Source organism: Alligator sinensis, unplaced genomic scaffold, assembly GCF_000455745.1.
Source record: "Alligator sinensis unplaced genomic scaffold, ASM45574v1 scaffold48_1, whole genome shotgun sequence".
In the NCBI taxonomy this organism is placed as follows: Eukaryota; Metazoa; Chordata; order Crocodylia; family Alligatoridae; genus Alligator; species Alligator sinensis.
Window position 1 is genome coordinate 229889 of NW_005842541.1, and position 26478 is coordinate 256366.

The following is a 26478-nucleotide window of genomic DNA, read 5'->3' on the forward strand; positions in this document are numbered from 1 at the left end:
GGGCAGAGAGCAAAGACAGCTGGTGGAGAGTACAGGGTAGTCTGTGGTGGGGCAGGATGTGGAGGGAAGGGGCTGAGCTGAGTCTGTGGTAGGGTGCTTGGGCCCTGCCTTCCTACGCCCTGGGCTCTGGGTCCCGTGCTATGCTGGTTGTGCTTCTCATTCCCTTTCTCTCTTTCTCACTCCATCTCTCTCTCTCTCCTGAGCCTTTCCAGAAGAGCACTCCCCAGAGCTCTGTAAAATCACCTCCCTTTCTTGGCGAAGGTAACAGCCTCTGCACTGTTTCTGCCTGGCCCAGGCTGGTGCCCTTCATCCACACCCTCTGGGAGACCTCCCCCACCTCCCTGGCACATGGCGGAGGGCTATGGGGCTGCAGTCAGGGACCAGACATCTCCCTGTGGGGAGGTGTATGCGGGGTGAGGGGTGTCCTACTTGGGTGAGAGGCTTTTCTGAACTTCCTCTGGCTCCTCCATCAGCTCCCATGGGGAGGTGCTAGGACATCAGAGCCTCTGTTGCCAGCACACTCTGGACTAACCCTGCTATGGGCTGGGCACAGCATCCTGGAGCTGCTGGAGCAGCATGTTTACAGTCTGGGGTCTCCGTGGTAAAGTGGGGAGTGGACATGTGCACTCAGCTGTGTTTTCTGTGGTGCTCATGCACGGAGGTGCCAGCCTCAGGCCTCCTTCACCTTCATGGGCGAAGGCACAACCCCAGCTTGTGTGTGTGCATGCAGGTGTCCTGACAAAATGTCACACCTGCCCCATGCATGCTCTGGTGGCAAGGGCACCAGCATGCCCAGTAGGAGTACCAGGGTGGGCACTTGGGACCCTTGCATTTACCTCAGTGAGTCCAAGGCAGGGTACCTTGAGATCCTTTCAAGGGTTCTGTAGGGTGCCATGCAATGTTAGCCCTGCCAGGTTTGCAAACATGATTTATAAGGTAAACTCAACCGTTTCGACCTGTTGTGGGCTTCCAGGGTCCTTGCAACAGAAGAATTGCTCTGTTATTTTTATGTGATCAAAATAAATGAGCAAAAGCTAAGAGCTGGCACATTCTGAGGGAGGCTTTGACTCTTCTGATGGGGTCCTTGACTCCAAAATGGCTGGAACCCTCCTGCTCTACTTCTGGCCTGCTCAGCCATGGAGAAGTGGCCTTTGACGGCTACCAGTGAAACTGCAGGTAGTTCTTGTGCGGTAGTCCCATCTGCACCACTGCACAGGCAGCTCTAGAACATGTCTGAATGGCAGCGCTGGCAATAGCAGTACCAGGGGTGGCTGCTCTGGGCGCAGCTCTGTGCTGGACCCTGATGCACAGGGGGGTAGGGGGCAGGATGGGCACTTTGGGAGGCCAGCTGGGCCAGCAGAGGTGTACCACATGTGCTGCTTGAGGTGCCCCTTGTCTCCTCTTTGCAGGGGCACTAGCTTGCTTCTCTGACGCCCACCCCCAGGTAACCTCCTGCCTCCTTCCAGCCTCCTTGGCAAATGCCTCCAGCTGGTTTTGTGCTTTCTCCGATGGCAAATGCCTCCAGCTGGTTTTGTGCTTTCTTTCCAGGTGAAATCCCAGCGGGCACTTCCCAGCCCTGCCATTGCATGAGCCCGGCTTGCCAGGAGCCAGGAAGAAAGAGAAGCCATCCCAACTCCTTGCTGCGGCAGGAGGAACGGAGCAGGCCTGGCTTCATTCACCTTCGCGGCTACTGAGCCCCCACCCCTGCTTCCCACCCAGCAGGCATGGCTCTGTGGCAGTTCTCAGGAACACAGCACTGCCCTTCCCTGCTGTGGTGTGCTGATCCCTTCTCCTGAGCGAGGCTTTGGAGTCTTCCAGATCACGCTGGAACCTAATTATTCTGCATGTGACTTAGCCCGCAGCTGTTTCTGGCTTGTCCACAGGGGTAGGCTGCTTGGATGAGTCACTGCTAGGGCTGGCAAGGGGCATCTGGCAAAGGTGCTTTCCCACCAGCTATGCCATCACCCACATGGACAACCACTCGCAGCAGCAGTGCCCTTCAGCTGTGTGGCCACAGGCTAGAAGGCTGTCTGGAGACCCACCACCCACCTGGTGGGCCCGACTATTACTGCACCATACTACTGAGTGATGTGTGTGCTGGGGAGACGTGGCAGGAAGGTGCGTATGTCTCCTGACCTGCTGCCTCAATGCAGCACCTGCTTTGGCTATACCAGCTTTGAGCAGTTTGTTTGAGAGCTGTAGCTTCCTGAGGGGCATTATTGAAGTAGCTGTCACCACGGGCCCAGGAGGATCATGTAACATTAAGGCTGCACATACCCTGCTGTAGGAAGATGAGCCCTGGCGAGGCTGCACTTAGCTGGCTGCAGGGAATCTAGCATTGCTTTGCCTCTGCAAGGTGTGACGGGGCCAGGAGACTCCACACCAGGGGGTTTGGGCACAGCTGTCCCTTCAGTCCCCAAGGCTGAATTGCTGTAGAGCCCGCAGGGGGTGGTGAATGGGACAGATGGCTGGTCAAGCCACTTGTTCAGCTCGGGCCTCCTGTTCACGTGGAAGCTGCAGAACTTAGCACCGCCTGTAAACAGCCTCCAGAGGCCCGATGGCAGCCAACCCTTGCTTGCAGCATGTCTGTGCTCATAGGATGTGTATATATTGTAGCTGCGTCGTGCAACAGGGGCTGGGGTGCCTATGATGTGTCCTAGCAACCGTTCTAATGCAGCAGGCCTCCCGCTGAGCCAACTCGGCTCCCATTTCGGGAAGAAATAAAGATGTAAGAAATGAAGTGTTTCCTCCCTGATCCCAGCAAGTCCCCAATAAACTCATCTTTTTTTAAATATTGGCTTCTGTAGTTTTTGGCCTCTGAGGAGCTGTGGGGCAGTGGCCACCAAACAGCTTTTTGTCTATTGTGTGGGATGCTCTGCCCCTGCCAGGGCTGAAAATGCCTGTGATGCTCCGAAGGTAGGGCTGGGCACTGCTCCGTCACCAGTCCCCTGCAGCAAACAAACCAGTGGTAGCTGAGCTTGAAGCTGGCCTAGTTCCCCCGAGCTCTGGCTCTGTCCACCCACACGGTCCCTTCTCTCACACTCCACCGCCATGCAGGGGCTCAAGAGCACATGGCAGGTCATGGGGTCCCTGGTTGGGCTTAGGCACATGTGGCCCAATGCCTGCAATGTCCTACCCCTCCACAGCATTTTGAGGTAGGACATCCAGGAAGCCAGCTCCTGCCTCTGCCTGTCCCACCCCAGCCCCCCATCGCAGGTTAGTTTGTCATCAGCAAAGCTGTTGCAGGGAAGCATCCAGCCCAGCAGGTCAGGTAACACTCACTACCTCCTACCCTTCCTGGGCACATCAGTCCCTCAGGCCCCAACAGCCCAGGCTCTGCACTAACTCTGATACCAAACTTTATTCAAGTCACATCTCTGTGGAAACTCAAAAGCATTGCTAGACAAGGTACATCCAGTGGAAAAAGGACTCCTGTATCCTGTTTGCAGCCACTTGGGGGCCAGACATCTTGCCAGCGCTCCCTCCAGAAGGCCCTTACCAACGACAGGAGCAATGCCTGCAGCAGCAGCAGTGGGTGAGGCACAAGTCCCTGCTTCGTGCACTCAGGAACAGCTACCTGGGTTCCTCCTCCCACCCTGCTTGTGGGGATGAAAGGCTGACCTGGCCCAGGACATGGTACCTGGCTGACAGGTCCTAAGTACTCACCAGCTCTTCAGCTCCCTGTGAAGTGGGACACAGGCCAGGCCCCTCCTCAATACTGTCCAGCTCAAGCAGGTGCCCCTCAGCAGAAAGGCTCTGACTCCTGCTCCATAGCACCAGCCAGGGGGTAGGAATCCCAGCAGCTGGCAAGGCCTGCAACACTGCATCTTTGCAAAGCTGAGACCCAAGCCCCAGTCTTCAGAACACAAGTTAACTCTTAGTTGGGAGGGGGTCAAATGATCAGGCTACTAGAGTGCAAGCAGCCCAAGTTCTCCTGCCAGGGCTTGTGTGGTGTGCAGCAAGGAGATAACCCCCAGCTCCTGGTGCTGTTTATTACCAGTAGCAGGACCCTGAACAGCCGCTGTGTCCAGTTTGGGCAAGCAGAAAAGCAAGGGCCAGGGCCCTGGATTCCAGTATGCAAGGAAGTTACATGCAGCCCCCACCCCCAGTGCAGCAGTGGGAGCCAGTTATTCCACAAGTCAACCTCCATCTTACTAAGAAAGCTCTGTCTACCAGGGGGTGGTGAAAGAATGAGGGGGCTCGCTCCTCTTCCAACACAGAAGGGATTCAAGGGCTTGGTAATAACAGCGATGTGGGCCTTCATGCTCCCCCAGAGTGGAGTTGCCCACTGGCTGGAAGGACAGGAACCAAGCACCAGCAACTGTGGTTCAAAGCCAGGCTTGTGCTGTGAGCAGCCAAGCAGCAATAGGGACCTAAAGCCCAGGGATCTGGGCCCTCAGCTTGGGTCAGCAGCCCTCTGCTGTTGGGCAGGTTCAGGCCAGTGTGGTCAAAGCTATTGCCTTCCCCTGGCATTGACCTTTCCTGCAATTCCCTGGGAAGTAACACCAGGAAGCATGCTGGCCCTGATCCTTCCGATAGCTGCGAGTCTGTGGTCACACTGGCATCACTGCTGGCACCAGAACCAGCAGTGCAGCTCAAAGGAGTCTCCCATGTGTTCTGTAATACTTCCTCCAACACAGACCCAGCAGCAGGGAGGACAACAAATATTATAATAAATACAACAGAGAAGATGCCTGTCACTGTGGCACTGCTCCAGCAAGAGGGAGGCAGCTTCCTGAGGGCCAGAGGCAGAGTCCTCACTCCAAGCCAAGCAGAGAAGGCAACAGTCCGTCCCACCCACATCGGGAGTTTCGTGCTCTGGCATCTTGCTCTGGATTAGGTGAAACTCGCCGCTGTGTGGTTCAATTTGGACAGGGAGCAGCCGTGGGTCTGTCCCGACAGGTCCGCTGGTGGAAAGCACTCTCCAGTCCCTAGGTGTTCGTCTAGCCATCACACAAAGCAGCCTCCACCCAGGGAAACACTCCAGCGGGACAGGGCAGAGGCAGGGTAGGGAGCTCTCCTAGTGACAAGTAAAGTGCAACTGCATACAATGGCAACACGCAACCCCCTCCCCCAACCCACTGGCTCCAATTTTGAACCTGGCACAGGCTTAGCCCGAAGTGCTGAAGTGCTTGTGACAATGGCACTCGCTGAGTGTTTCTTCAGAATGACAGAATTACGAAGGCCAGGGTGAAATGCAAGCACTATCCCTCCTCCACGAAGAAGAGACTCCAAAGCCAGGTAGGTCTCTCTCACCCCCACTGCTCCTGCTCTGAGACTGGCCAGAGGCATGGCCAGCACCTTCAGGGACAACAATGAATACAGACATGGGGGGGAAAGGCTTGGAGACAGGAGACCTCCACAGGGGACACTGCCCACAACACTACCATGGGCAGGAGACTGCGCAGAGCAGCTCCCTGCCCAAGGACCCCAGAGCTGTGCTCCAGAAGCTAGCAAGGTTCTTTGGGTAGATGTGATATATCTTTTATTAGACCAACTGAGTCTAATAATATTAGACTAACTGAGTCTCCAGAAACAAGAGAGTTAGGATTTCAGCTCCTCAGGAGAACTCTAATGTGACAGTTGGAAAACATTCACAGCTCCACCCAAAGCCCACTGGAGTCAACAGGAGCCTTTCCACTGACCTCAAGGGCTTAGAAGCTGGTTCTCAATACAAGGGCTGCAGTTACCTGGGGAGACGAGCCTTTGACCCATGCTACTAGCTTGCCCAATACTTCAAAGTGGCTGGGACAATTTCTTCCTTAAGAGTGGGGCTCTCCTCAAACAATCCACTGCTTCTAAGCTACAGGCCCCACACTGCCCTGGGGAACTGCTATCACCTGTCACCTGGAAAAATCCAAGACACTGCCTAACAACTAGGCCCTGGAGCCCTAGTGGCCATAAACCAAGCCTGGATTCTCCCAGGGAATGCTTCTGGCAGGGAAGGGGAAAGGAGAGAGCTCCACCTCTATCCCACTCTGGGCTCTGCTCTGCACTGGGTGGGGAGGCTGGGTCAACCCTGGACTCTACTGTGGGACATCATTCCTGGATTCCAACCAGGTCATCTGGTTTCAGGGTGGGCACAGGAAGCTCAGGGAGAAGAGGACAAAAAAACCCTGGTATTCCACTCCTGGGGGCTTCTGAAACAGTGTTTGGGCTGCTGGGAACAGAGGCCCTTCTCCAAGAGTGCTGACAAGGGTATGAGGGTGCATGACATGGCACTGCTCCTGCAGGCAAGAGCAGGAGGGAGTGGTTGAAGCACTTCCAGTTGCGTGGAGGTTGGAATTTATGGTTGAACATGGAGACCTGGAAGCTTTGAGGTAACAAAGACCATCCCAAGGAACACAGCGAAGCCAGAGGCCCCTGCAGCCAGGATGCTACAGAAGGGTTAAGAATCAAACCTCCCCAAGAGAATACCGAGAAGGAAGAGCTCTTGGCCCCAAGCAGGACCAGGCTCATCCTGGGCTTTCATCTCTGCCAGGTTCAAGGCAAGAGCCAATTGCCTAGTGTACCATATACCCGTGGCCCAGTGTGTGCAGACAAAGTGGCATTTCTCATGTCCTACATGGCGAGAGGGCCAGGCCCTGCTCAAATAGGCTTGTACAACAAGGTGGTGACATACTTCTTCTTGTAGCGGTGAGTGGCACTGAGCACCATCACGCCATCCTGCAAGAGAGGACACCAAAGCATTACCTTGGACCCACAGGCTGTATGCACACCTGGGAGCGCCCCAAAGAGGGCAGGGACAGTAAGACATGGAGAGGACATGCTGAGATGGGGAATGACAAGAGTCACTGAAGTGAAGAAATGGAAGTTAATGTGGCAGGAGGAGCTGCAGGGGAGACTGCTTTTGTGCTAGTGCTGTGGAGGTGCAGGGAGAGACCAATGCTGGACAAGCAGGGGAAGAGGGTGTGGCAAGTAGGAAGAAAAACTGGGGAAAGCCCAAGGAGGGAGATTTGGAATGAGGTCTTAATGGCTATGTAATAAGTCACTGGATACCCCAATCTGACTGCTCGGGACGAGGTGGGAGAGTACAACATTGGGCAGCTCCTGTGCCCTGGAAGGAAGTGGAGAGATGCTCAGAGGCAGAGTTTGATCATGTCACCCCCTACAGAGGTTCTCCTAAAGAGCAGACCAGGCTTTTATTTTCAGTTGGGTTGTTAGCTGAGCCCTGTGTTTTTCTATCAGGGGCTTTCAGGCTTGGAGGTGCTGCCTGGGCACAGAAGAACTGAAATTCAGGCTGCCGCTGAAGACCACATCACTGGGAAATACTACTTATCCCTTCCAGCTGGCAAGCAGCAGCAAAATCCCAAGGCAACTGAGCACAGAGAGGGTGGGATTAAAAAACCTACCCCTACAGTGACTGCCATGTATTTGGGTGCTGACACCCAGGCACACCCCTACGCTGGTACTCAGGACAAACTCCACTGAGTTTGTGCACTGAGAGCCACATCACAACAGCTCAGGCAGCAGAGCCAGGAGCAGAGTTGTAGCTTTTCCTGGGCCTTTACAGTGCACATTACATAGGAGAGCTTCCCTGGATGACTGGGCAGGGGTACAAGTAGCCAGCTGAGCCCAGTGCCACTTACCTTAATGGAAAGTGCATAGAGGTGGTTGAGCATGACGTGGTTGGGCTCAGGTAAGAGCGCTGGGTCACACTGAAACCAAAAGAAGGGTCAATCCTGAGCATCGCTTGGGTTGTATTACCAGAGGCCACTTCTCCCAGACACACTTGCAAAAACCTCCAGCTGTGGTATTACAGGGGGAGCACAGAGGAGTTGTTGCAGCAGGTATTAGCCTGCAGTTCAAATTTTACCTATGATCTATGCAAGAGGCAAGGATTTCTTAGAGCAATATATTTTACTGGACCAACTGCATAGTTGAGAGAGAGTGAGACAAACTTTTGAATGTAAGACCTTCTTCATCAGGTGAACTAATTAAGAAATGCCTTGCATCCAAAAGCTTGTCTAACTCTATCCCAACTATGTGGTTGGTTCAATAGAAGATCTCATCCTAAGGAATCCTTGCCCCTCACAGAACTCCAGGACCATCACAGCTACAACATCACTGACGCTACCATCTATGATCTACTAAGTGCACTGAGTGACAATGGAACCTGGGCTAGGCCCTCAATGGAGCAAGGGACCAAAATGGAGGGAAGGTAACACAGGGGACCAGGCCACCACTCCCAGCATGCAGGAAGCTGGCTATCTATACTCAGAGGGAACATTACAGGACAGACCCCCTGCTATTCCTGGACCATGAACAGGTAGGCTGTGTGCAAGACAGGGTATGGAGCTGTGTGCACCACTTTAGAGCCATCTCCACTCCTGACCTACCCTGAATTACCAAGCCTTCTTTACAGCTCAGCCCAAACTCCCCTCCTCCTAACCCTGCTGACTCCAGCCGAGGCTGCCCCCACATCACGGAGGACATGACTAATACTTACAGAGATGTTGGTGTCCTTGTTTAGAATAACTTGGAGGAGGTGAGGGGGGAGGATGGGTGGTGATTTGAAGCGTTCCTCAGGTCGATACACATACATTTCTTGCCCGTAAGGTCCTGGTGGGGAGCTGGACAGGTCTGGAAAAAACAACAGTATATGAAGAGCAATAGGAGAAGTGACATCCATTGCATGAGATATTTGAAGTCAGATTGGACAAAACTCTGGTGAGTACACAGAAGGATGCCATCCTAGATTGGCACCAGAGGAGAATGGCAGGGGACCCAGCAGGGCCTTTCTAGCATTACTGTTTTGGATTATTCCAGCAGAACCAGCCAGTATTGGGTTAAGCCACAGATCTGGAGAACAGGTGCATGCATTAATCCCAGCAGGCCACAGAATATGTGAGGGGTTTATATTTCACTGAGCTCATTCCAAACAGCAGGGGCTCCTTGTAATCCTCCCTCCTACCACAAGCTCCTTGGCTGTCAGTCTCCCATACCCCTCTAATTCAAGGACTTACTGCAATATCTTCTGCATCTTTTTCCTCATGCCAGGGACTCTGCACATGCCCCATTCTTGCCAGTGTTGAGATTATTTCCCAAACTCTCTCTACTTTAGCAGAAGCCTCTGAGTAAGTTGTCTCTGGCAGGAGGACACAGATTTCCCAAGTGCCCTCTGCCATTTACAACAAGACTTCACTGCATCTTTCACTCTATTTTGTGCCCTCGGGAGGGCAGGCAGCTATATACTAGCCATGTCTAGGCTGCAAACTCACTGGGCCTGGAACTGGTGCCCTCAAATATGTTATAAGCCTCCTGAACTGGAACTGATGCAGGCTGGCCATGCTAAGTAGCCTGCTCATAATGCCATGCAGGTGTGGTGATGACACTGCTCCTGGTGTGGGAGGCAGCTGGTGTGGAGCAGTGCTGTGTGCCTAAGGGCACTGCTTCTAGGCACAGTAAGCATGCAATCTAAGCAAGCCTGTGGTTTCAACTGGGACCTCATGCCACAGTTGTGGCACCATGGTTGAAAATCACTGACATCAAGTGAGAGTTCAGCACTGCCACAGAGGAACAGAAAATGTGCCCCCTGGAGTAGATTCATTTCCAAGCATATCTAAATCCCTATGTGCCTATTAGTTACAACTCAAGCAGACTTCACTATTCACTTCCTTGCAACACCAAGACACTGTTCACCAGTGCTGTGGGAGTTCCCCTCCTTATCAGTTAACTGCAAGTTGGTGGCTCAACAGCCCCCCAAAAAGTTCTTTATCAACGAAGGCAATGGATGAGCAAACATCATTTACACTGCCCCCCATCACCAGCAGGCCTCAGAACACCCTTAGGAGCAAGAGGGAAATTCAGTCTCCGTAGTCTAATTCTGCCTTGCTGCAGGTATCTAGCATGGAGGGAATCCAAATGCGCTGGAAGCTGGACCTAGCCCACTACAGGTACAACCACAAGCCACTTCCAACCCAACTGGTTAACAGACAGCCAGCATACCACATGTTCCCAGGTGTTGACACCTTTTCAAAGGAGAGCTCGCTGCTCAGACTGGGCAGAGACATGGGAATTACTTCTGTATGAATGATATTGGTCCTGTCACATAGTATGCTTTTACAGACAGAGCAACCAACATTGGTTAAACACACTAACCTGACACATGATTGACCTACTACCCAGTAATTCTATGTCAGCTTGGCACAGCCAGATTCTGAAACTGTAACCTAGTAACCCTGGTTAGAAAATGGGAGGTTTTCTACACAGCTTAGTGCTAGAACAAATTCCCTAGACACTAAAAATACATAGCAGCTGGTGTAACAACAGCTCCTGTTTGCAGCAAGCACAGATCAGATGACTCACACTCACTTATGAGACAGCAGAAACACAAAGGCCTTAACAGCACTGGGAAAAGTGACCAGCATTTTGTAGGACAAGTTATTCGGCTGCACTTCCTTCCTGCATGGTCACTATTCCACAATAATTGTAATTTATATTCCAGAATAACTAACCTGCTGCAAGACCCATTTTATTCCCATGGGAGAACTAGTCTAGAGTGGTGCAAAGTTGTCAGAACAACTAGTCTGGTCTGTCTTAAGGCAGACAACATCAGACTGTCAACTCGGCAGGGCAGGGCAGTTTTCATACATTTAGGTTGCATCCAGACCCTGTTGGGCACTTTTGGTCAGCAGTGCAACATAATAACCAGATATTACTGCCAGGCACCCAGCTGTCAGCTGAGGTTCTAACTCCAGGAGTTCATTCCCTTGCAGTGCAGTCAGTGGCACAGGAGCTTGGAGTGAGTCTCAAAGGAGAAGAGAGGCATAAGGCAGTCAGTGGCACGGCACACTGAGTGCCCTGTGAAGCTCACCACGACAAGAAGTCTCCGAACTCTCCAGAGAATCCACTTTTAAAGCATCAAACACCTCAAAGTCAGATTTCTTGACGTGAATCAGGTTGTTAATTGTCCCCATCTGGCTGGTGACCACAGGCTGGAAAACAAAAATGGAAACAATGATCTATCAAAACTCCATTCTTGACGCATTCTATCCCCCTACTCAGTTCCCCACATACACAATCCAAACTCTCCATTTATCCAGCCTCCTGCCATCACTGCACAGGCATGATTCATCCTTCTGAGCTGCCCAAGGCTCAGAAGGAGCTGGGCTGAGGAACACCTCTGTTAAGACTGAATCATATAGAAATTTGAAACTCTAGCTAGCATGAAGGTCTGATAGCCCCTTTCATGCTGAAAGTACTGCTAACCTGTGTCAGGCAGGCTATTAGGCCAGACGGACCTATGTTCTGACCCAGTAAATGGCATTTCTCATGTTCTGTGCTCTTACCTAGAACTTTCTATCAGGTCTCAAAGCACTTTACTGTAAAGGAGATCAGCATCATTTTCCCCATATCCATGTGAGGGCTTCATTGTTCACACCCTAGGAGACATTCCCAAAACTGGGGTTCTCTCTATGCAAGGCTGCTTCTGTGGCTGGAACTTCTGGTGGCAGACTACCACATCCAGAGAGGCCTTCTGAGCACATTCACATCTACATGGCTTGGCACAGCCCCACTATAGCAGCTGTACCAGCAGGGGCTAAGGGCACTCTCAGAGCTATAAGCACAGCCAGCAGAAGGCGTGGGAAGCCTTCTGCTGGCTACAGGACATTGGTGGAAGCCTGCTGTCACTCAGAGACAATGCTGCTTAGCAGGCAGAGAAAGACTTCTGCTGTCTCAGAGTGCAGGTGCAGTCATAGTTCTGTGGTAGTCTAAACCAGGCCTGACAGCAACGGCAATACTCTCCAATCCTACCCCATACCCTGCCTTACTCCCTCTTCCACATGGCCGATCCTCCTACCAGCTGACGACTAGACTGAAATGCTCATCATGTTCCTACAACTGAAATAGGAGAAATTATCTACAAGTGAGAAGAGATGTGGTAACCAGATGCCTCAGCCTGGCCGATGATACTGATCCTGGCTCTGAGAGGTCCTAGTCCCCAACTGCTCCCCAGAGCCTCACTGAGATTCAGATGACAGTGCTGATAGTATCCTACATTCTTTAGTCAACCAAAAGGAGTAAGCTGATGGAGCTGCCATCTTGTTTTCCCAAGTGACTCACAAGGCATTGCAAATCCCTCCTGCTTGCTCCATCTCTGCTCCAGCAACATTAAGAAAGGTGCCTTAATTTCAATCCCTACAGCCCTGCATGAGAAAGGCAAGCCCACTGCGGTTGAATATGCTGCACCTGTAGTCCTAGGAAGCAAAATCTGAGAGATGGAATTAAGCCAAGACATGGCGAGGCTCCACTGGCTACAGAGCCTGAAACAATAAGGTGAAACAACCCATAATGTGGTGTAAGGACAACAGCATCTGCCATACTAATCAAATGAGAGGTGAGGGTCATTGGACCATACAATTCCAACCAAGGGGAGGAACTGTGACAACAGAAGCAAAGAATCTCAACTAGTCTGGAGAAGAAGGTGTATACTGTTTCCACTCCCCAAAGCCCTGGGGCATTTAGACTATCTGCACTGGAGCACTGATAGCAAACCAAGAGGGGAAAGTTGAAAGTCTCAGGGAGAAGGGAAATGGCTTTGAGATTTACCTCTGAAGGGTCATGAACCCACTGGCCATCCACAAAAAACTTGTACTGATGCTCTCCTTCAGGCAGGTCGAGAATAGCAACAAAATCATTGTGGCTGAAAGCAGACAGAAGAAAGCAAATGACAGTGTGGTTATTATACTGATGGTTCATACACTGCTCCCCTCCCAACCTCTGTGGCACACCTGTCATACAAACCAACTTGATCCCAGTGTCTCATGCATTGCATTCACAAAACATGCATGTATTGTTTTCAAATATCCATACACAACCTGAGCCACAATACAAGTGTGTGGATAAAAAAGGGCAAGTTTGGGACATATTTCTATGAGAAAGCTGATCTTGGAGGGGCCATAAACAAAAGCAGCAGTGAACAACAACCTATGGAGCTGGAGTCTGAGAAGGTTGCATAGTTCACAGTTTCAGGCCTGGTACTACTAAAACCGTAATACGGCAAGGAATTAATAGCAGGATAATGAGTGTTACAATTACTGACAATGATAAAAAAAACCAACAACAGGTAGGAATAGCAAAATACAATAAAAATATAACTCAACATGAAGAAATAAGAGTTAAAATATCTGGGGAAAAGTCAACAGAACAGGGATACTCAATACAGCAAAGAAACATGGGGAGAGGATATACAAATAAAGACCTATTGGTGACACCAGACAGTAAATGAGATGTAATCTGGCATTGCGATACAGTAGCATAAAACCACAGTTCATATGCGAACTGCAAAGGCAAATGGTCATAGAGAAAAAGTGGTTTCTCTCTGTCCTGCTCTCTGTAACTACATCCAAGACAGTACATTCAATCCCAAGCAATGTCTTACTAAAAACATACATATATGCTGGAGGGTGGTAGGAGAAGAGCAACATAAACAATCAGGAACCAAAGAGATTGAGAGATGAGGGAAGATTTAAAGAACTAAACAGCTGCAATTCAGAGGTGAGAAAACTAAGACAAGGAAAGGGCATGAAGCCCATGTTGTATGTGTTTGTCAGGTACCAATACTAGATGGAGAAAGAATGAGACAGCACTTGGTTTAAATGCACAGCCTGGGGACTGAGAAAAGGTTATGCATGTATCAGGACTTAATAGAAGCAATGCCCACTATCTATTGGAACAGCAAGAGCTAACTTTTTTATACCTCATTAAAGCTGATTAGCTCATTACTCAGAGCCCTTTATGCTTCTAATAAGAGATTTGAAACAGACAGGACCTAGTAAGTTCATGGCCGCCATTAAAAACCTTGAACTTGATGGCTACTAGGCACTTTCACTAATCATCCAGTTAACAGGGATACAATTTGATTGCATAGTAGACAAGGGATCTAAAGAGTGCTTATGGACCAGTCCATGCACTTATGCAGGATGTAGATAACCACTGCCTTTTATAATGTAAGCAATAGACAAAAGAAATTGGGACCAATGTAATCCTATGCCATTAAGTGAAATATGCGCTGACTTAATTTGCATGCAAGGGAGGGTAAGGATTTTATCATACTGATTAGGAAGGTTATCAGATAACTGCGCGGGCTGGCAGCCAGCCAGGGCTAGAAGAGCATAAAGAATTATAGGTTCCTCAGCATGAAAAAAAGTGTCCAACAGCCCTGTCCTCTGTGACAACTTCAAAGGATTGTACCAGAGAAAACCAAGGAAAAGTCTGTCCTTAACTGATTGTGGTCAGAGCAGCTGACCTGACTAGAGAAGAGGAAGTGGTGTAAGGGCAGTGAAGGGGAAAAAGCAGAAGGGCAAGTGAGGTGGGGGAAAAGCAGCTCAAAGAGGGAGTGAAAGCAAGATGGCCAGGGTGCTCTTTGCAGAAGTGCTCTATACCTTTTAATGAGTGGGATCTTGGCACTCCAGTTGTTGAAGGAGCCAGAGATGAAGACCTCCTTGCCTCCATCAGCCCAGCGGATGACAGTGGGACGAGCCTGTTGCGCTGGCTTTGCTGACTCATCCAGATCTGACTGCCAAGACACAAACTCCTTATCCCCGGGAAGCTGCACAAAAGGCAACAAGAACCAACCCTTAGCCTGACTGAGGCACAGGCACAACAGCAGTCAGGGCCAGCTCTCTTATTACTTTGCTTCTTCCATGAGCTATTACCAACAGTGAAGACTGCTCCCTGCCCCTACAGGCTCACCCCTCCCCATGCTCTAGCATCCCAGCTGGAGAAAGCTATCATTGCTCTGTTTCAGTCAGTGAAACTGAGGCAGTTTACTCCAGCTGAGAACATGCTTGAGTCATACCACAGTTATCTGCCCAAACTAAGTGACACAGCCTTTGTGTTATAACATCCCCTCCCCACTTCCCCCCCAGTCCATTTGTAGGGTCTTTTAAATGAGCCTGTATTTTGGGAGCACCTACTGGGCTTTACCTGCATGAATGGCTAACAGATTTACTTTGCATGTGACATGGGAAGGATGTCAGGAGAAGGTTTTCTTTCTTAGATTTTAACCACAAGGGAATATGGGCAGGGGAGAGAAGAGAGATTCTCAAGCACAGGTTTCAAACCTGTAACCTCTGAGTTACTAAGCAACTGTACACACAGCAGTGTCTGAACCAGTAATTATGAGGCACTTCCCAATAAAAGTGTACTAGTTAAATTCATTCAGCAAATATTAACTCAGGCTAGCAGGAAAACAAGTCTAGCCCAGTTGCCTAGATACTGACACTGTATTACTACAGCTACTCCCCGCTTAATGTTGTAGTTAGTTCTTGAAAAATGTGACTTTAAGCAAAATGATGTTAAACAAATCCAATTATGTCACAGTAGTTCCCTACTAGCAGGCAGCAGCCAAACGATGTTATAACTGAACATTGTGTGACTTTAAAAGAGTATGTTCTCCAATAGATCAGCGACATAATAATGAAACAATGTTAACTGCGACAACATTAAGTGAGGAGTACCTGTATGTATAAGCCTCGCATGGGGGGAGAGGGATAGGGAGAGACCAGCCCATACCTTGGAGTCATGGGTGCTGAAGACATTGGGGTCATCTGTGCTGCCCACCATAATCTTGTGTGGATGCTCCTTGGAGGGGTGGACGCTACTGGCTCCATCAGAGCGGTGGGACTTGGAGCCATGGCGCTCCCCAGACACTCGCTCGCTGGTGGTGTTTCCCATGGCAGTTCAGTAACTGATACATAGAAGGAAGAGCACAATGCACCTGAGCCACTACGCTTCTACAGGGGCAAGAGTGAGGGGAGAAAGCTCAATTTCCCGATCCCTCCCACCTACACTGGTGACTCAATTACTCAGCATTTCTCAACTTTCTTTCTCTTGGGGATGATCCCAAGGGGCTCTGCAGCCTGCACGCAGAAATCCTACATCCATCCAAGAAATGCAGCCCCTCGGGGAGTGAAGGTGGCAGCTGCTCAACAGCCTCCACCAACAGAGCACAGCACTTCATAGCAGGAAGTGAAGGATCATCCTATGCCTAACAGAAACGTCAGGAAAATCCAAGGAGACCAAATGGAATTACCCAGGCTGGAATGAGACTAGGACACTGGGACGAACACCCTGGCACTCGTGAAAGGCTCTGCTGTTAGAGGAGGCAGAGGCTGCTGCAGCAGGTGCATTTAGCAGGCAAATTGCAAATATAAATTTCAGGATATAAGCTGACCTACAGCAAAAGGATATGTTTGCTGCAGGCATAATAAACAAGACTGAAGCAGTGACCGGGTCAGGAGTCCCTGGCTAGCCATCTAGGCATAGTTTAAGTGGGAAACCTGGTTCTGGCTATAGCAGCTTCTTCTACAGGTGAAGACAGGCTGAGCTATTTATTGAGACGAGTCTATTCAGATGCAGGACACCCACTTAGAAGACATTAAGTCAGAAGGAATGGCCATATTGTTGCAAGCCACGCACAGAAATGACAGATGGGGGACATCCTCTGAGAACAAAGGAGGCTCAGCAAGTTACACAGATCTCTCCAGTCCTCTCCTAGCTATTACACAGATGCTCAGCAACCAGTGATAGCAGGATTTTTCTACTGAGTTTGTTTTACTCCACAGTGCATATCTTAAAGCCTACAAGGACAAAGTGTGACAGCAGGACAAGGTGTGACCTGCAAGCAAGGAACAGCTGCCTGCCTCTACAAATGTTCATCTGCTTTAGAGAGCTTTATTATAAGAGAAAAATTACAGTGAGGCTGGAATTCGAACCAAAGTTGCTTTTAAGGAAATATTTCCAAACATGGCTAAAGCCACATGTACCTACTACCATCTAAAATAGGAACCGACCAGGCTGTTTACTCTCCTGCATCACCAATACACAACCCACAGAGACTGGGCTTCTCTCCTTATCACTTACCCAAAAACTTCTGGTTCAATGATACCCGAGAGCAAAATCCTTTATCAGCAAGGACACCACCAGAGCAAGCTTCACTCATGACCCCTAACATAAACAAGCCTTAGAGTAGTTCTGAGTCACCGGACTTTAGGGACAAATGGCCCTGAACATTTTTAACACCTTTTTTCCCCCTTTTCAATTTTAATGGAATGGACCCAAGAGACTGTTTAATCCACCTCGAAGGCAGAATTAAGTACATCAGAGCCACCCCTGAAAGATACTTCTCTGAACTGCTCTTAAAACTCTCAGTGAGAGGGAATCCACAGCCTCCCAAGGCAGCCTAGCCCATTCCAGTGCTTAAATACCCTTAGCCTTGAAAGCTAACTTACATCATCTCCCTTGCTGCAAATTAAGCCAATTACTTCTTTCCTACCCACAGTGGGCAGGGAGAGCAACTAATCACTATCTTCCTCCTTGTGTTTTATGTATTTGAAAACAGCTGCTTTATTTTTTTTAAGACAATGCAAACGCAAGTCCTTCAAGCTTTCCTCACACACAGTTTGCTCAGCCTTGTACCATGCTTGACTCTCCAATTTGTTTATATCAGAGGCATCAAACACATGGCCCATGGAGCCACTCCATCCAGCTGGCCGGGCTACTGGGGGACCAGTGAATTTGGGGACATGGCTAAGGGTGGGTGGGGCCTGCCACACAACCTGGGGTCCCAGTGGATATGGCCCTCAGTGACAAGGGGGCTGGAGAGGGCCATGCCAGCACAGCTCTGCTTGCCCTGAAGCCACTTGGTCTGCTGCTGCTTGTGCCATGTGTGCCACAGCAAGTGGCCGCCTAGCTCACGGTCACTTACTTAACTGCCCTCAATGCCATGGATCCAGGCCAGCAAGAAGCCCAGTGGTCTAGATCCAGCCCAGGGCACGGAGCAAGTTTTACAGCCCTGGTCTACATCTTTCCACAAGCGCGGCACTGAATGGTCACAAGAGCTCCAGCATGAAACAGAGCTGAGCAATTACTTCCCTCGTCTTGCGCACGATGCTCCTGTTTGCACATTCCCGAGTGACACTCACCGCATTTGCAAAAGCATCAAGTTTATGATGCTCATTTTGCCTGCGGTCCCCCCCAACCCTCAGACCCTTCTCTGAGGCGCTGCTGCCTGCCTCGCTCCTTCAGAGGGCTTATTTGGCATCTCCCCCAGAAGCGCTGCACTTTGCACTTGACGGTGTTTCACTGATCCTGGACTGTCAAAGTCTTTTTGAATTCATCCTGCCCTGGGTGCAGTCCCCCCAGCCTGTGGTCACCTGCCACCCTCCAAGTCCTCCGGGAAAATAGCCACTATGCAAAGATTTGCAAGGTATCATCAATAACCAGGGGCGAGGGGCGCTGAAATGCTCCGGGGGGGGTGGCTGCCTGCCTGTGGTTGCTACGTCCATTGTGGGCTGCGCTGAGCCCTTCAGACGGGGGACACCACCCTGACCGACGCGGACCGGTCTCTGCAGGGCAGGGGGGGAGAGGGGACACACCAGCCCGTGACGCTCTGCAAAGCTTTCCCAGCCCGGGCAGAGGCAGCGCCGAGCACCGCGGGAGACGCCCCCGCCTCACAGGAGGCCCCGTCCTGCCCCGGGGGGTCTCCTGCCCCACTCCCGGCCCCGGCCCCGGCCCCTCCCCCGTGCCCGGGCCCGCGCCTCCGCCCTGCTCTCCACCTCCTAAAATGGCGAGGCGGCCTCTGGCAGCTCTATGATCGGGGGACGCTCTCTCCTCTAGACGCGTCTCTGTGGTAGCCCCTGAGGCGGGGCGGGGCTTGGCTGCTGAGGATGCTCTACCCGCTGGGGGAGGGCTCTATGGTTTCCTGAGGGTGGAGGCTCCTCCCCGGGAGAAGTGCGGCTGAGCCCGGGTCCGCCCCTACGGTGGGGGCCTGGCCCTGCGGCTTTCACAGTCTACAGCCCTAGAAAGACAGCCATTTTTTTTAAGGCAAGCCAGCTTCAGTCCCATGCCACACAATATGCTCTGGCAGCCATCTTTACCACGGGCAGACTCACTGCGCCATAGAGCCCGCGGCGAGGAGGGTGGCCATCTTGGCTGAGGGCAGCCTCACTTCACTTACATTGAAAATAGTGGTAGATGGCCGCCATTTTGGTTAAGGGAAAATGCTGGGCCCTGAGCTGAGGCTCGCAGACCGGGCGCCAGTGCTGTTTCGCCTGATTACAAGTGGCCAGTCTAGCCCTGGAGCTCCAAATGAGTGAGATTTCTTTGCAAAGACTGATTTTCCAAGGGATCCAGAGCTGACTGAAACACACCAGCAGAAGTGAGTTATTGCAAATGGACACAGGGAACCAAGACCTCAGCACCTCCAGCTGGGGCCGCACTCAGAGGATTTGGGCTTGCGTTAATGCTTGTAAATAAAACACCTATCGGTGTTTCAGCGGTGTCGGATGCCGAGTGTCTTTTGGCGGGGCAAAAAGACCCAGTGTTTTCAAAGGAGCCTACTGCCTGGCACAAGGAGCAACTCCGAAAATCTGCCCCCAAGGCCACCTCTCTTTCTCTCTCTCTCTTTCTCAGCCCAGAGGTTTGCCACGTGCCCATCTGGTCAACAGACATGGGCTTTGCCAGGCTGAAGAGGGAGTAGCCTGCTCGAAAGTGTCAGAAATGTCTTCCATGACAGCGAATGCCCACCGTTAACCCTAGCTCCTCAGCGTCACGCAAGGACGGGGGTGGGCCTCCAAAACAGGCAGTTTCCAAATAGGAGAGTTTTTGCCTTCTACTAAAAATGCCTTGACTGGCACCGGTCAATACACTGTAATAACGATGAACCGTCCTGCAAGAGGTGGAATGGTCTTCGGGTGCAGCTCCCAAGTCACCGGTGCTGCAGAAAGCCTGATGAGGTCTCGGTATGAGGCTTATGGACTCAACCCCCAAGCCGGTTGCGAAGGAAACAGCGAAGTGGCAATGACCCCAGTTACTCCCCGGTCCAACTTGCCCTCTGTGAGGGATGCTAGATTGGGTGCCCACTCCCACCCACTAGTGTCGGCGCCTCAGCACTTTGTACAAGTATGAACTGGTTCCTAATCTGCGGCATTTACAGTGGTTCAGTTGTTAAGCGTGTCCACATCTGGGACTTCTCCCACATTCCTACAGACCTACCACTCCATTTTCCTGCTTCAGGCACCTATGAAGTATGCAAGATGTAATATGCTAATACTCCCCCACCCCCCCCCTCCCCGCCCAGTTTGCTGTGTGTGATTCTGTAAATTAGTTGCTTGCCATACAAGGGACAAGTTTGTCAGGCTGTGCGCTCTCAATCACCACCTACTGACAGAGATGTAAATGGTTTTCCACTCCTGTTTAGATCTGGATCAAAATGGGAGACAGGCAGGACCACCTAAAATGAGATGTCTGGTTGCAGCCTTACAGCCCTGTTGATATCAGATACTTGGTCCTATGCCAGTGTCCTGTGGAAGGACACTCATACACGAGGGTCAGCATACTACAAAGAGGTTTATTTGGTTGATCTGGAAGTGTGTGTGTAAGTATAACAAATCAACAAAGAGAAGAAATTACATCAGACAACCCAAGTAACAGATCCTAGCAATGATCAATAGCAGCAGTTCCCATGCATGAAGGAAGTAAGCACACACCAAGATCAGGGACTCCCTTCCCAGGGATTCTTCAGCTGGCAGAGCTCAGTTTGAGGGGCTCTTAACTCTGTAGAGCCCCTTAGTCTGCTTTGTATGGAGGGATCTATCTCACCTGCTTGAGAGACCTGTCAGAAGCCTAGGTTATGCCAGAAACCAAGACCTGCTCTCTGTAGAGCCACAGTGCTCCCATTACAACTGTGCTGCTCATTCTGCCATTAAGTGGCTAGACAGGTGAGGGGAGGCTGTTTTATAAAGTGCATTCTTCTAAAGAAATAACAATCTTGTTAACATTTGAAGTAATTTAAAATTAATTTCTCCAAGTCTTAAAGTCTTAAAAAGTCTCTCTAACATGGGGCCAGCCTGTTAGAGGAATGGACTTTTTGCTTAGGTTTCCAATTCATTTATAAAAAAGCTCTTATCTCAATTAATCTGCAGATGAGCTGTTCAGAAATAACTGTGCTTTGAGGCTGAAAGGCAAAGATTCTGAGATGAACCCAGACTTTTATACTCTAGGGCTTGGCTAAAATATCCAAAAGTTTACTAAAGAAGGAGGGGAAAAAGTATTCCTAATAAGTGCTGCTCTAATTACTATTCATATGACTATTCTTATTCCCTATGTATTATATATCTTATCTGAAATTAGGCTTGTCTAACTACTAAGTGTGGTTAAGCAATCTTTAGTGAAACCTTTAACCTAGTTTTTCCATTCTGTCTTTCTTGACTTTTCTAAAATGGCTCACACCTTGTGACATCCTCTGGCCTATCATTCCTTTTGCTTTTTCTTCTCTTACCCAAACTTTGGTCAAATTAATGCAAGCAAATCTATGCCATATTACTGTGAAGCAACCTAAGGCCTAGTATAGTCTACAGTTACTACCAGTCTCCAGTCAGTCCTGCAGGTGCAGCAGCTTAGCACCTGGCTATACAGACTGTCCTGACCATTTCAGGGCCATTTGGTGATCATAAGATCCCTCTTTCTACATTGCAGTTGGGGAAACAAGCAGTTGAGTAGCTGCATTGACAAGGATGATGGTTAGGTGGACACAATGTTGAATGTTGCTGGTGACACTAAAAGTCATTCCTGTTCTTTACATCTGTGCCACAGGGGGATCGGCAAGGATGCAAGTTATGAAAAAATCGACATCTCTGCAACATTCTGACAAATGTCCTAAAGATTAAAGAAAGTGTTTTGATCCAGGTAAGAGGTCACCTTCCTCCTCAGTCTAAGGATGGAATTCATCCCAGCATAAATTCCACCTCCGGTCTTATTGGCTCTGGTGAAAATGATTTAGATACCCAAAGCAGAACTTGAATGGACCTTAATGAGGCACATGATGACCATGGATCTGGGTTTTCTGTTCTCCATGGAAAAACATAGTAAAACCTGGATGTTCTCATTTTAAGGAGAAAAACCCAGATTTTCTCCTTTAAAGGAGAAAAATGCAAGAAATGGTGGGTTTCCTCTTGCAGGCTGGCAGAGTCCCAGCCTACAAGGGGCTGCGGGGAGTGGGAGGAGGGCAGTTAGGCAGGGTGTGCCATGTGCATGGGCTCATGTACACATGCACATGGCCACCATAAAGCCTGGAAAGCAGCTTCTGCAGGTAAGCTGGGGGTGGGGGGATTGAGGCCCCCATGGTATGGGTGGGAATTAGGCAGGGCTGAGACTGGGGCTGCTGCCTTACCTGGGTGGTGTGTGGGGCTTGGGGCCCAGGGTTGGAAGGCACAGCCACAGCCCCTGCACTCCCTGGACAGGCTGCCTATGGCCCTGTTCCCCTCCCTGCTTGGGCCCTGGGGGAGGGGCATGGGGTAATTGCCCCCCCAGATTTGTACACAGGGTGGAAGCGGGCTGCTCACTGTGGGCTTGCGGCTCACCACTCTGCTGCCCTCCCCCTGGGGCCTTCGCAGCCCAGCTGGTGGGACCTGGCATGGCAGGGTGGAATGGGGCAGGGAAGCTCGATGCCACTGCTGGGAGCCATGCGCTGCAATGACGAGGTGCCCCATGGTCACCCGGCAGCAGTGGGAGTGGTGGCACAGAGTTGTACCCTCACTGCTGCTGGGTGGGCAGGGGGCACTTCACCAGGGTGGCACAGAGGTCCCAGTGGTGGCACTGAGCTTTCCTGCCCGGCCCTGCTCTTCCTTGCCATGCTGGGTTCTGCCCGCTGGGTCGTGGAGGGCCAGGGGGAGGGCAGGCCCAAGTCTGCAGTGGGCAGCCCATATCTGCCCCCCCCGACAGGCTCCACTCTGGCCGTGCTGCCCTTGTGGGAGGGGGAACTGGGCTCCATGCTCCGTTCCTTCACAGCAGCCACTGCCTCCCACTTGGGCACTGCTGGGGGGCAGGGTGCTGCGGACCTGGGTGTCTGGCTCCTAGGGCCGTCCCGTCCTGTCCTGTGAAACCTGTGGCCACAGGGGGCACCACAGCCAAAGGGCACCCTCTGTCCAGCCACTTGCCAGCCCCCGCCACCGACATTGCATCTGCTGGTTTCACATCCATCCACTTGCCACCCCTCCTGCCGCAGATGCTGCTGCTGCTGCCGGCCCGCTCGCCACCCCCCACCCCCTCATCACCAGTGGCAGCTTCTTCATGTCAGGGGACCCCAGAACTATTTCTTGCAGGGGGCCCCCAAAAATTGAGGGCCAGCCCTGCTGCGCCATAGCCATGGCAGCTGGGGGCCTGTCTGGCAGAGCTGTGGGTGTGGAGAGTGGCAGGGCACCTTTGGTGCCTGCCGCTTTAAGAAGCTTTAACATACGGTGGAGCAGCCAGGATGCAGCTTAACCAGGCAGTCAGGTGACCGCAAGAGGGCTCCTGGGTTGGGGGATGGGGCTGAGCAGCCTCAGTATAAGCTCAGACCCTCAGAGCTGAGCAGGAAGTTGCTGCAGGGAGCCAGAGGGACAATGTTGCCAGGCTGTAGCTGCTTTTCCCAGAACACCTGGTGGTTCAGGGCAGGAGCTATGGGGATGGAGGAGGTTCCTGGTTCTGGGGAGTGACCTAAAATCACACCCTGCTGGGGTTGGATGATGTGGTGGGGCTGCCTGTGGCAGGGTGGTCCCTAGGATATGCCACACCCATACCTCCCTAGTGAAAGGTGAGTATGGGGTGCCATATAGCCTCAGCCCTCATGACCTGGTGGATTACCTTGTAGAAGGGACAGGCAAGGGGTCCAGGCATGGCATCAGGCCTGAGACACAAGAGGCCAGGGCTGGATACAGGCATGGGTGAACCAGGTGGCTGCCTGGGGCCCGGACAGAAAAGGAGCCTGAAAATGGTAATTTTTTTCTGTTGTCCAATTATTATTATCATTATCTCTGGCAAAGTGGGGGGGGGCTGATACTAAAAGTTCACTTGGGGCCGCCAGGAGTCTAGTAATGGTGCTGTAAGGGGCGTAAGGCTGAGAGCCCCAGTGAGGGGGGTGGAGTAGTGGCCCCAGTGGGGGTGCGTGAGAAAGCAGTAGAGCAATCAAGTGAGAAGGTCTCATAGAGTAGGGTCCGTGTTGACAGGCCTGAATGACTGCGCATAGGGCAGCCTTAGTGATTGAGTGAGCTGGGATTGGAGGGGCCCGAGAAGGCGGACCTGTATGGGAGTATGAGGATAAGCAGCTTAGTACCTACCCAAAGTAACCTTGGCTGGCCCATACTGGGGCCAGGACCAGGCTGGTCAAAGGGCCAGAGTGCCCACTGCAAGGGACAACCAGAGTCTAGACGCCAGGAGTCCCAACTGGCTTAGATGTAAGGCCAGATCCAGTGAGGCCAAAGGTCCTAGAGGGGGCCACAGCCATGAGGGAAAAAGGGTTTAGGGAGTTTTGCAACCCAGAATGAAGGTGGAGTAGATCGCTTGAGAAGGAGGGATCCAGGTGGGGTGTGAACGTCAGGCAGGTGTAGAGTGAAGTCCATTGTGGAGCCAAAGCCACATAGTGATGCCATTTGCAAGGCATGGGATACAGTGTAGGGATGGTACGGAGCCGTATATTGGCATCGGGAAGTAAATGGGCAGCCTCCCGCCTTGTAAACATCTATTTTGGTTACATCAAAGACAAGGCAGGTGGGCAGACCAAGGATTAGACCGACTGCGAGATGGCCCCCTGCCACAGGAGTGAGGGGCATCAGCAGGGCCAGGGGGCTGTGGGTGGCAAGTGAGGGGCAATGGCATGGGCAGGGCACTGGCATATCCAGGCTGTTTAGAGCTACAAAGCAGTGGTGGGGAGGGGCAGCCACAGCTAGAACTGCATCCTGGCAAGTGAAGGAGGTAGGGGGAGCTCTGATTTTCCATGATAAACTCAAAATCAAATGCCAAAATTTGTAGGCATCCAGAATATATTTTATTATAATGACTGAGACACTGGTAGGCTTCCAGATTGCTTTAAAATTGTAAATATATCAATCATGTAAAAATTGTAAATATATATGTAAATGTATAATGGCATTTCATTTTAATCATAGAAAACATGGATTTGGAGGCTTTAAAATAAAAGAACTTGTGTTTTGTTTTGTTTTTTTTAAACAAAGCCAGGATCCCCAGTGATGATCCCAGGCCACAAGTGAGTTGCACTTTTGCTGCAGAAGATGAGACAGCCTCAGCTTCTGCCACAGAACAAGTTTGTCCTGTGATGGAAGTGAGGGTGTCTTGCCAACATCCTATGTCCATGAATGCAGAGGAAGGAAGGAAAGCCACAGGTAGGAATCATTTCACCAGTAAACTGTTCCCCAGAGGACTAAAAAAGCAAAGAAATACAAGCTAAAGCTACAGCAACTAAACCAGCACCAAGGAAAACGTTAAAGGAATGGGGCACCAAGGACTGGTTGGTAGAGTCCTCCACATTCCTGGTTTTCAGGGGCTTGGTGATCCGCTTTCTCTGGGTCAGGATGGCTTCTCTGGCTCCAGCCCACTTTCCTGGCCCCCTCAGGCGGTACTGGTATGGTGTGCATGGGCCAAAGAAAACCTCCATGGCTAGCTTAGTATCCATGAGGAAGAGAGACAGCAGGTTGGGTTTGAACCCTGCCAGGCTGGCAATTTCATCCAAGTATGAGATATAATCCACTTGGATGGTGTGGCGCTGGCTTTTCACATACCTGCAGAGAGCGAGAGACAGAGAGAAACATTGAGGCATAGACTGTACTGGCCAGCAAATGACATTCCTGAGAGGCACTGCCATAAAGACCTTGGATCCCTCTGAAATGACAAGGGAAGAGGATGTCCATTTGTACATAGTGCTCTGTCTGCTGGGTGACTCGCACCTGGAAGGTTGGGCTAGATGACCTCTGTTCTTCATTTATCTCTGTGTAGTGGATTTAACTGGCACATATATGGCATGGGGATGTTGTGCTGGTCCTTAGCATGTGGTTGAATTTCACTTTCTGCCCCTTAGATGAGCTGGATGCATTTTCTAACCTCAGCCCTTGTTCTGTCTTCCAGTTCAGATCTTTCTGCAAAGTTTTCTCAAATCCTATGTGCCTAGGTAAAATTTAGGGGCCAACCCTCCTGAAAGTTAAGTTACTTGTAGGAATTCCTCAGCATGCAAGAAAAAAAAGGCATGGGAACTTATACTCTGCTGTCTGTAGAGTTGTTAGTGCTTGGTATTAGAAGACTTTTTATGTTTTTCCAGTAGCTGATAACTACTAGCATCAAACTCAGATTTTTTTGCCAATTTTTTGGCCTTATTCAAGTTCTTTGTTATTTCCTATGTTTTCCATGTGACTGAAGCTACAGGTTGCCCTTAGTCAGAATGACCACCATTTCCCTACTGCTTTCTCATATAGGAATAGGCTTCTCCCACCACACTACACAGAACTATTGTGTGACGTAGAGAATAACATAATAATATATGGAGAGAATTATCTGGCAGATGAATAAACCCACTCATACATATAATTTTTTCTTGTCTGGGGGTAGGGGTGGGGAGATAGTCCTCTTCTCAAAGATAAACTGGGATGATTTGTATACACAGTCCTCCAAGGTAACACCCCCCCCCCCCCCCAACAACCAACCCCC

At 50.8% G+C, this 26478-nt stretch overlaps 3 protein-coding genes across 7 annotated transcripts in view; 1 reads left to right on the plus strand and 2 right to left on the minus strand.

Annotated features, from left to right (window-relative positions):
- The window catches only part of LOC102386112 (myomegalin-like), a 113256-nt gene extending 110464 nt beyond the window's left edge, over nucleotides 1-2792 (plus strand). Inside the window, 2 exon segments of the mRNA XM_025213595.1 lie at nucleotides 204-261; nucleotides 1549-2792. Coding sequence (XP_025069380.1) covers nucleotides 204-261; nucleotides 1549-1694 — 204 coding nt within the window. The 3' untranslated portion in view covers nucleotides 1695-2792.
- Nucleotides 2793-5288: 2496 nt separating this feature from the next.
- PRKAB2 (protein kinase AMP-activated non-catalytic subunit beta 2) lies at nucleotides 5289-18686 on the minus strand. Of its 5 annotated transcripts, none has more exons than XM_006031942.3 (8): nucleotides 18534-18686; nucleotides 15520-15694; nucleotides 14388-14521; nucleotides 12553-12646; nucleotides 10817-10937; nucleotides 8450-8583; nucleotides 7590-7658; nucleotides 5289-6666 (listed from the first exon to the last, which is right to left on the minus strand). In XM_006031942.3, exons 2-8 carry the CDS (start codon nucleotides 15679-15681, stop codon nucleotides 6589-6591), a joined length of 792 nt encoding a protein of 263 aa, XP_006032004.1. In that variant the 5' UTR covers nucleotides 15682-15694; nucleotides 18534-18686; the 3' UTR covers nucleotides 5289-6588. The 5 variants fall into 5 exon arrangements, with proteins under 5 accessions (XP_006032004.1, XP_006032003.1, XP_025069381.1 ...); XM_006031941.3 differs by having other exon boundaries at nucleotides 14388-14554; XM_025213596.1 differs by lacking the exon at nucleotides 18534-18686 and adding an exon at nucleotides 16870-16982 and having other exon boundaries at nucleotides 14388-14554.
- Nucleotides 18687-24547: 5861 nt separating this feature from the next.
- Nucleotides 24548-26478, minus strand: part of LOC102386364 (dimethylaniline monooxygenase [N-oxide-forming] 5-like) — a gene marked incomplete at its 5' end in the record, with an annotated part of 2428 nt that continues 497 nt past the window's right edge. Inside the window, 2 exons of the mRNA XM_006031952.2 lie at nucleotides 24548-24571; nucleotides 25280-25559. Coding sequence (XP_006032014.2) covers nucleotides 24548-24571; nucleotides 25280-25559 — 304 coding nt within the window. The remainder of the gene's footprint in view (nucleotides 24572-25279; nucleotides 25560-26478) is intronic.

Excerpts from the sequence above, each read along its gene's own strand:
- PRKAB2 (XM_006031941.3), bottom strand. The coding sequence starts at position 15,681 with ATGGGAAACACCACCAGCGAGCGAGTGTCTGGGGAGCGCCATGGCTCC. Across the intron at positions 12,647-14,387 it reads AAGATCCCACTCATTAAAAG|CCACAATGATTTTGTTGCTA; the intron begins GTATAGAGCACT and ends GTCTGCTTTCAG. Across the intron at positions 8,584-10,816 it reads TTCGGAGACTTCTTGTCGTG|ACCTGTCCAGCTCCCCACCA; the intron begins GTGAGCTTCACA and ends TGTTTTTTCCAG.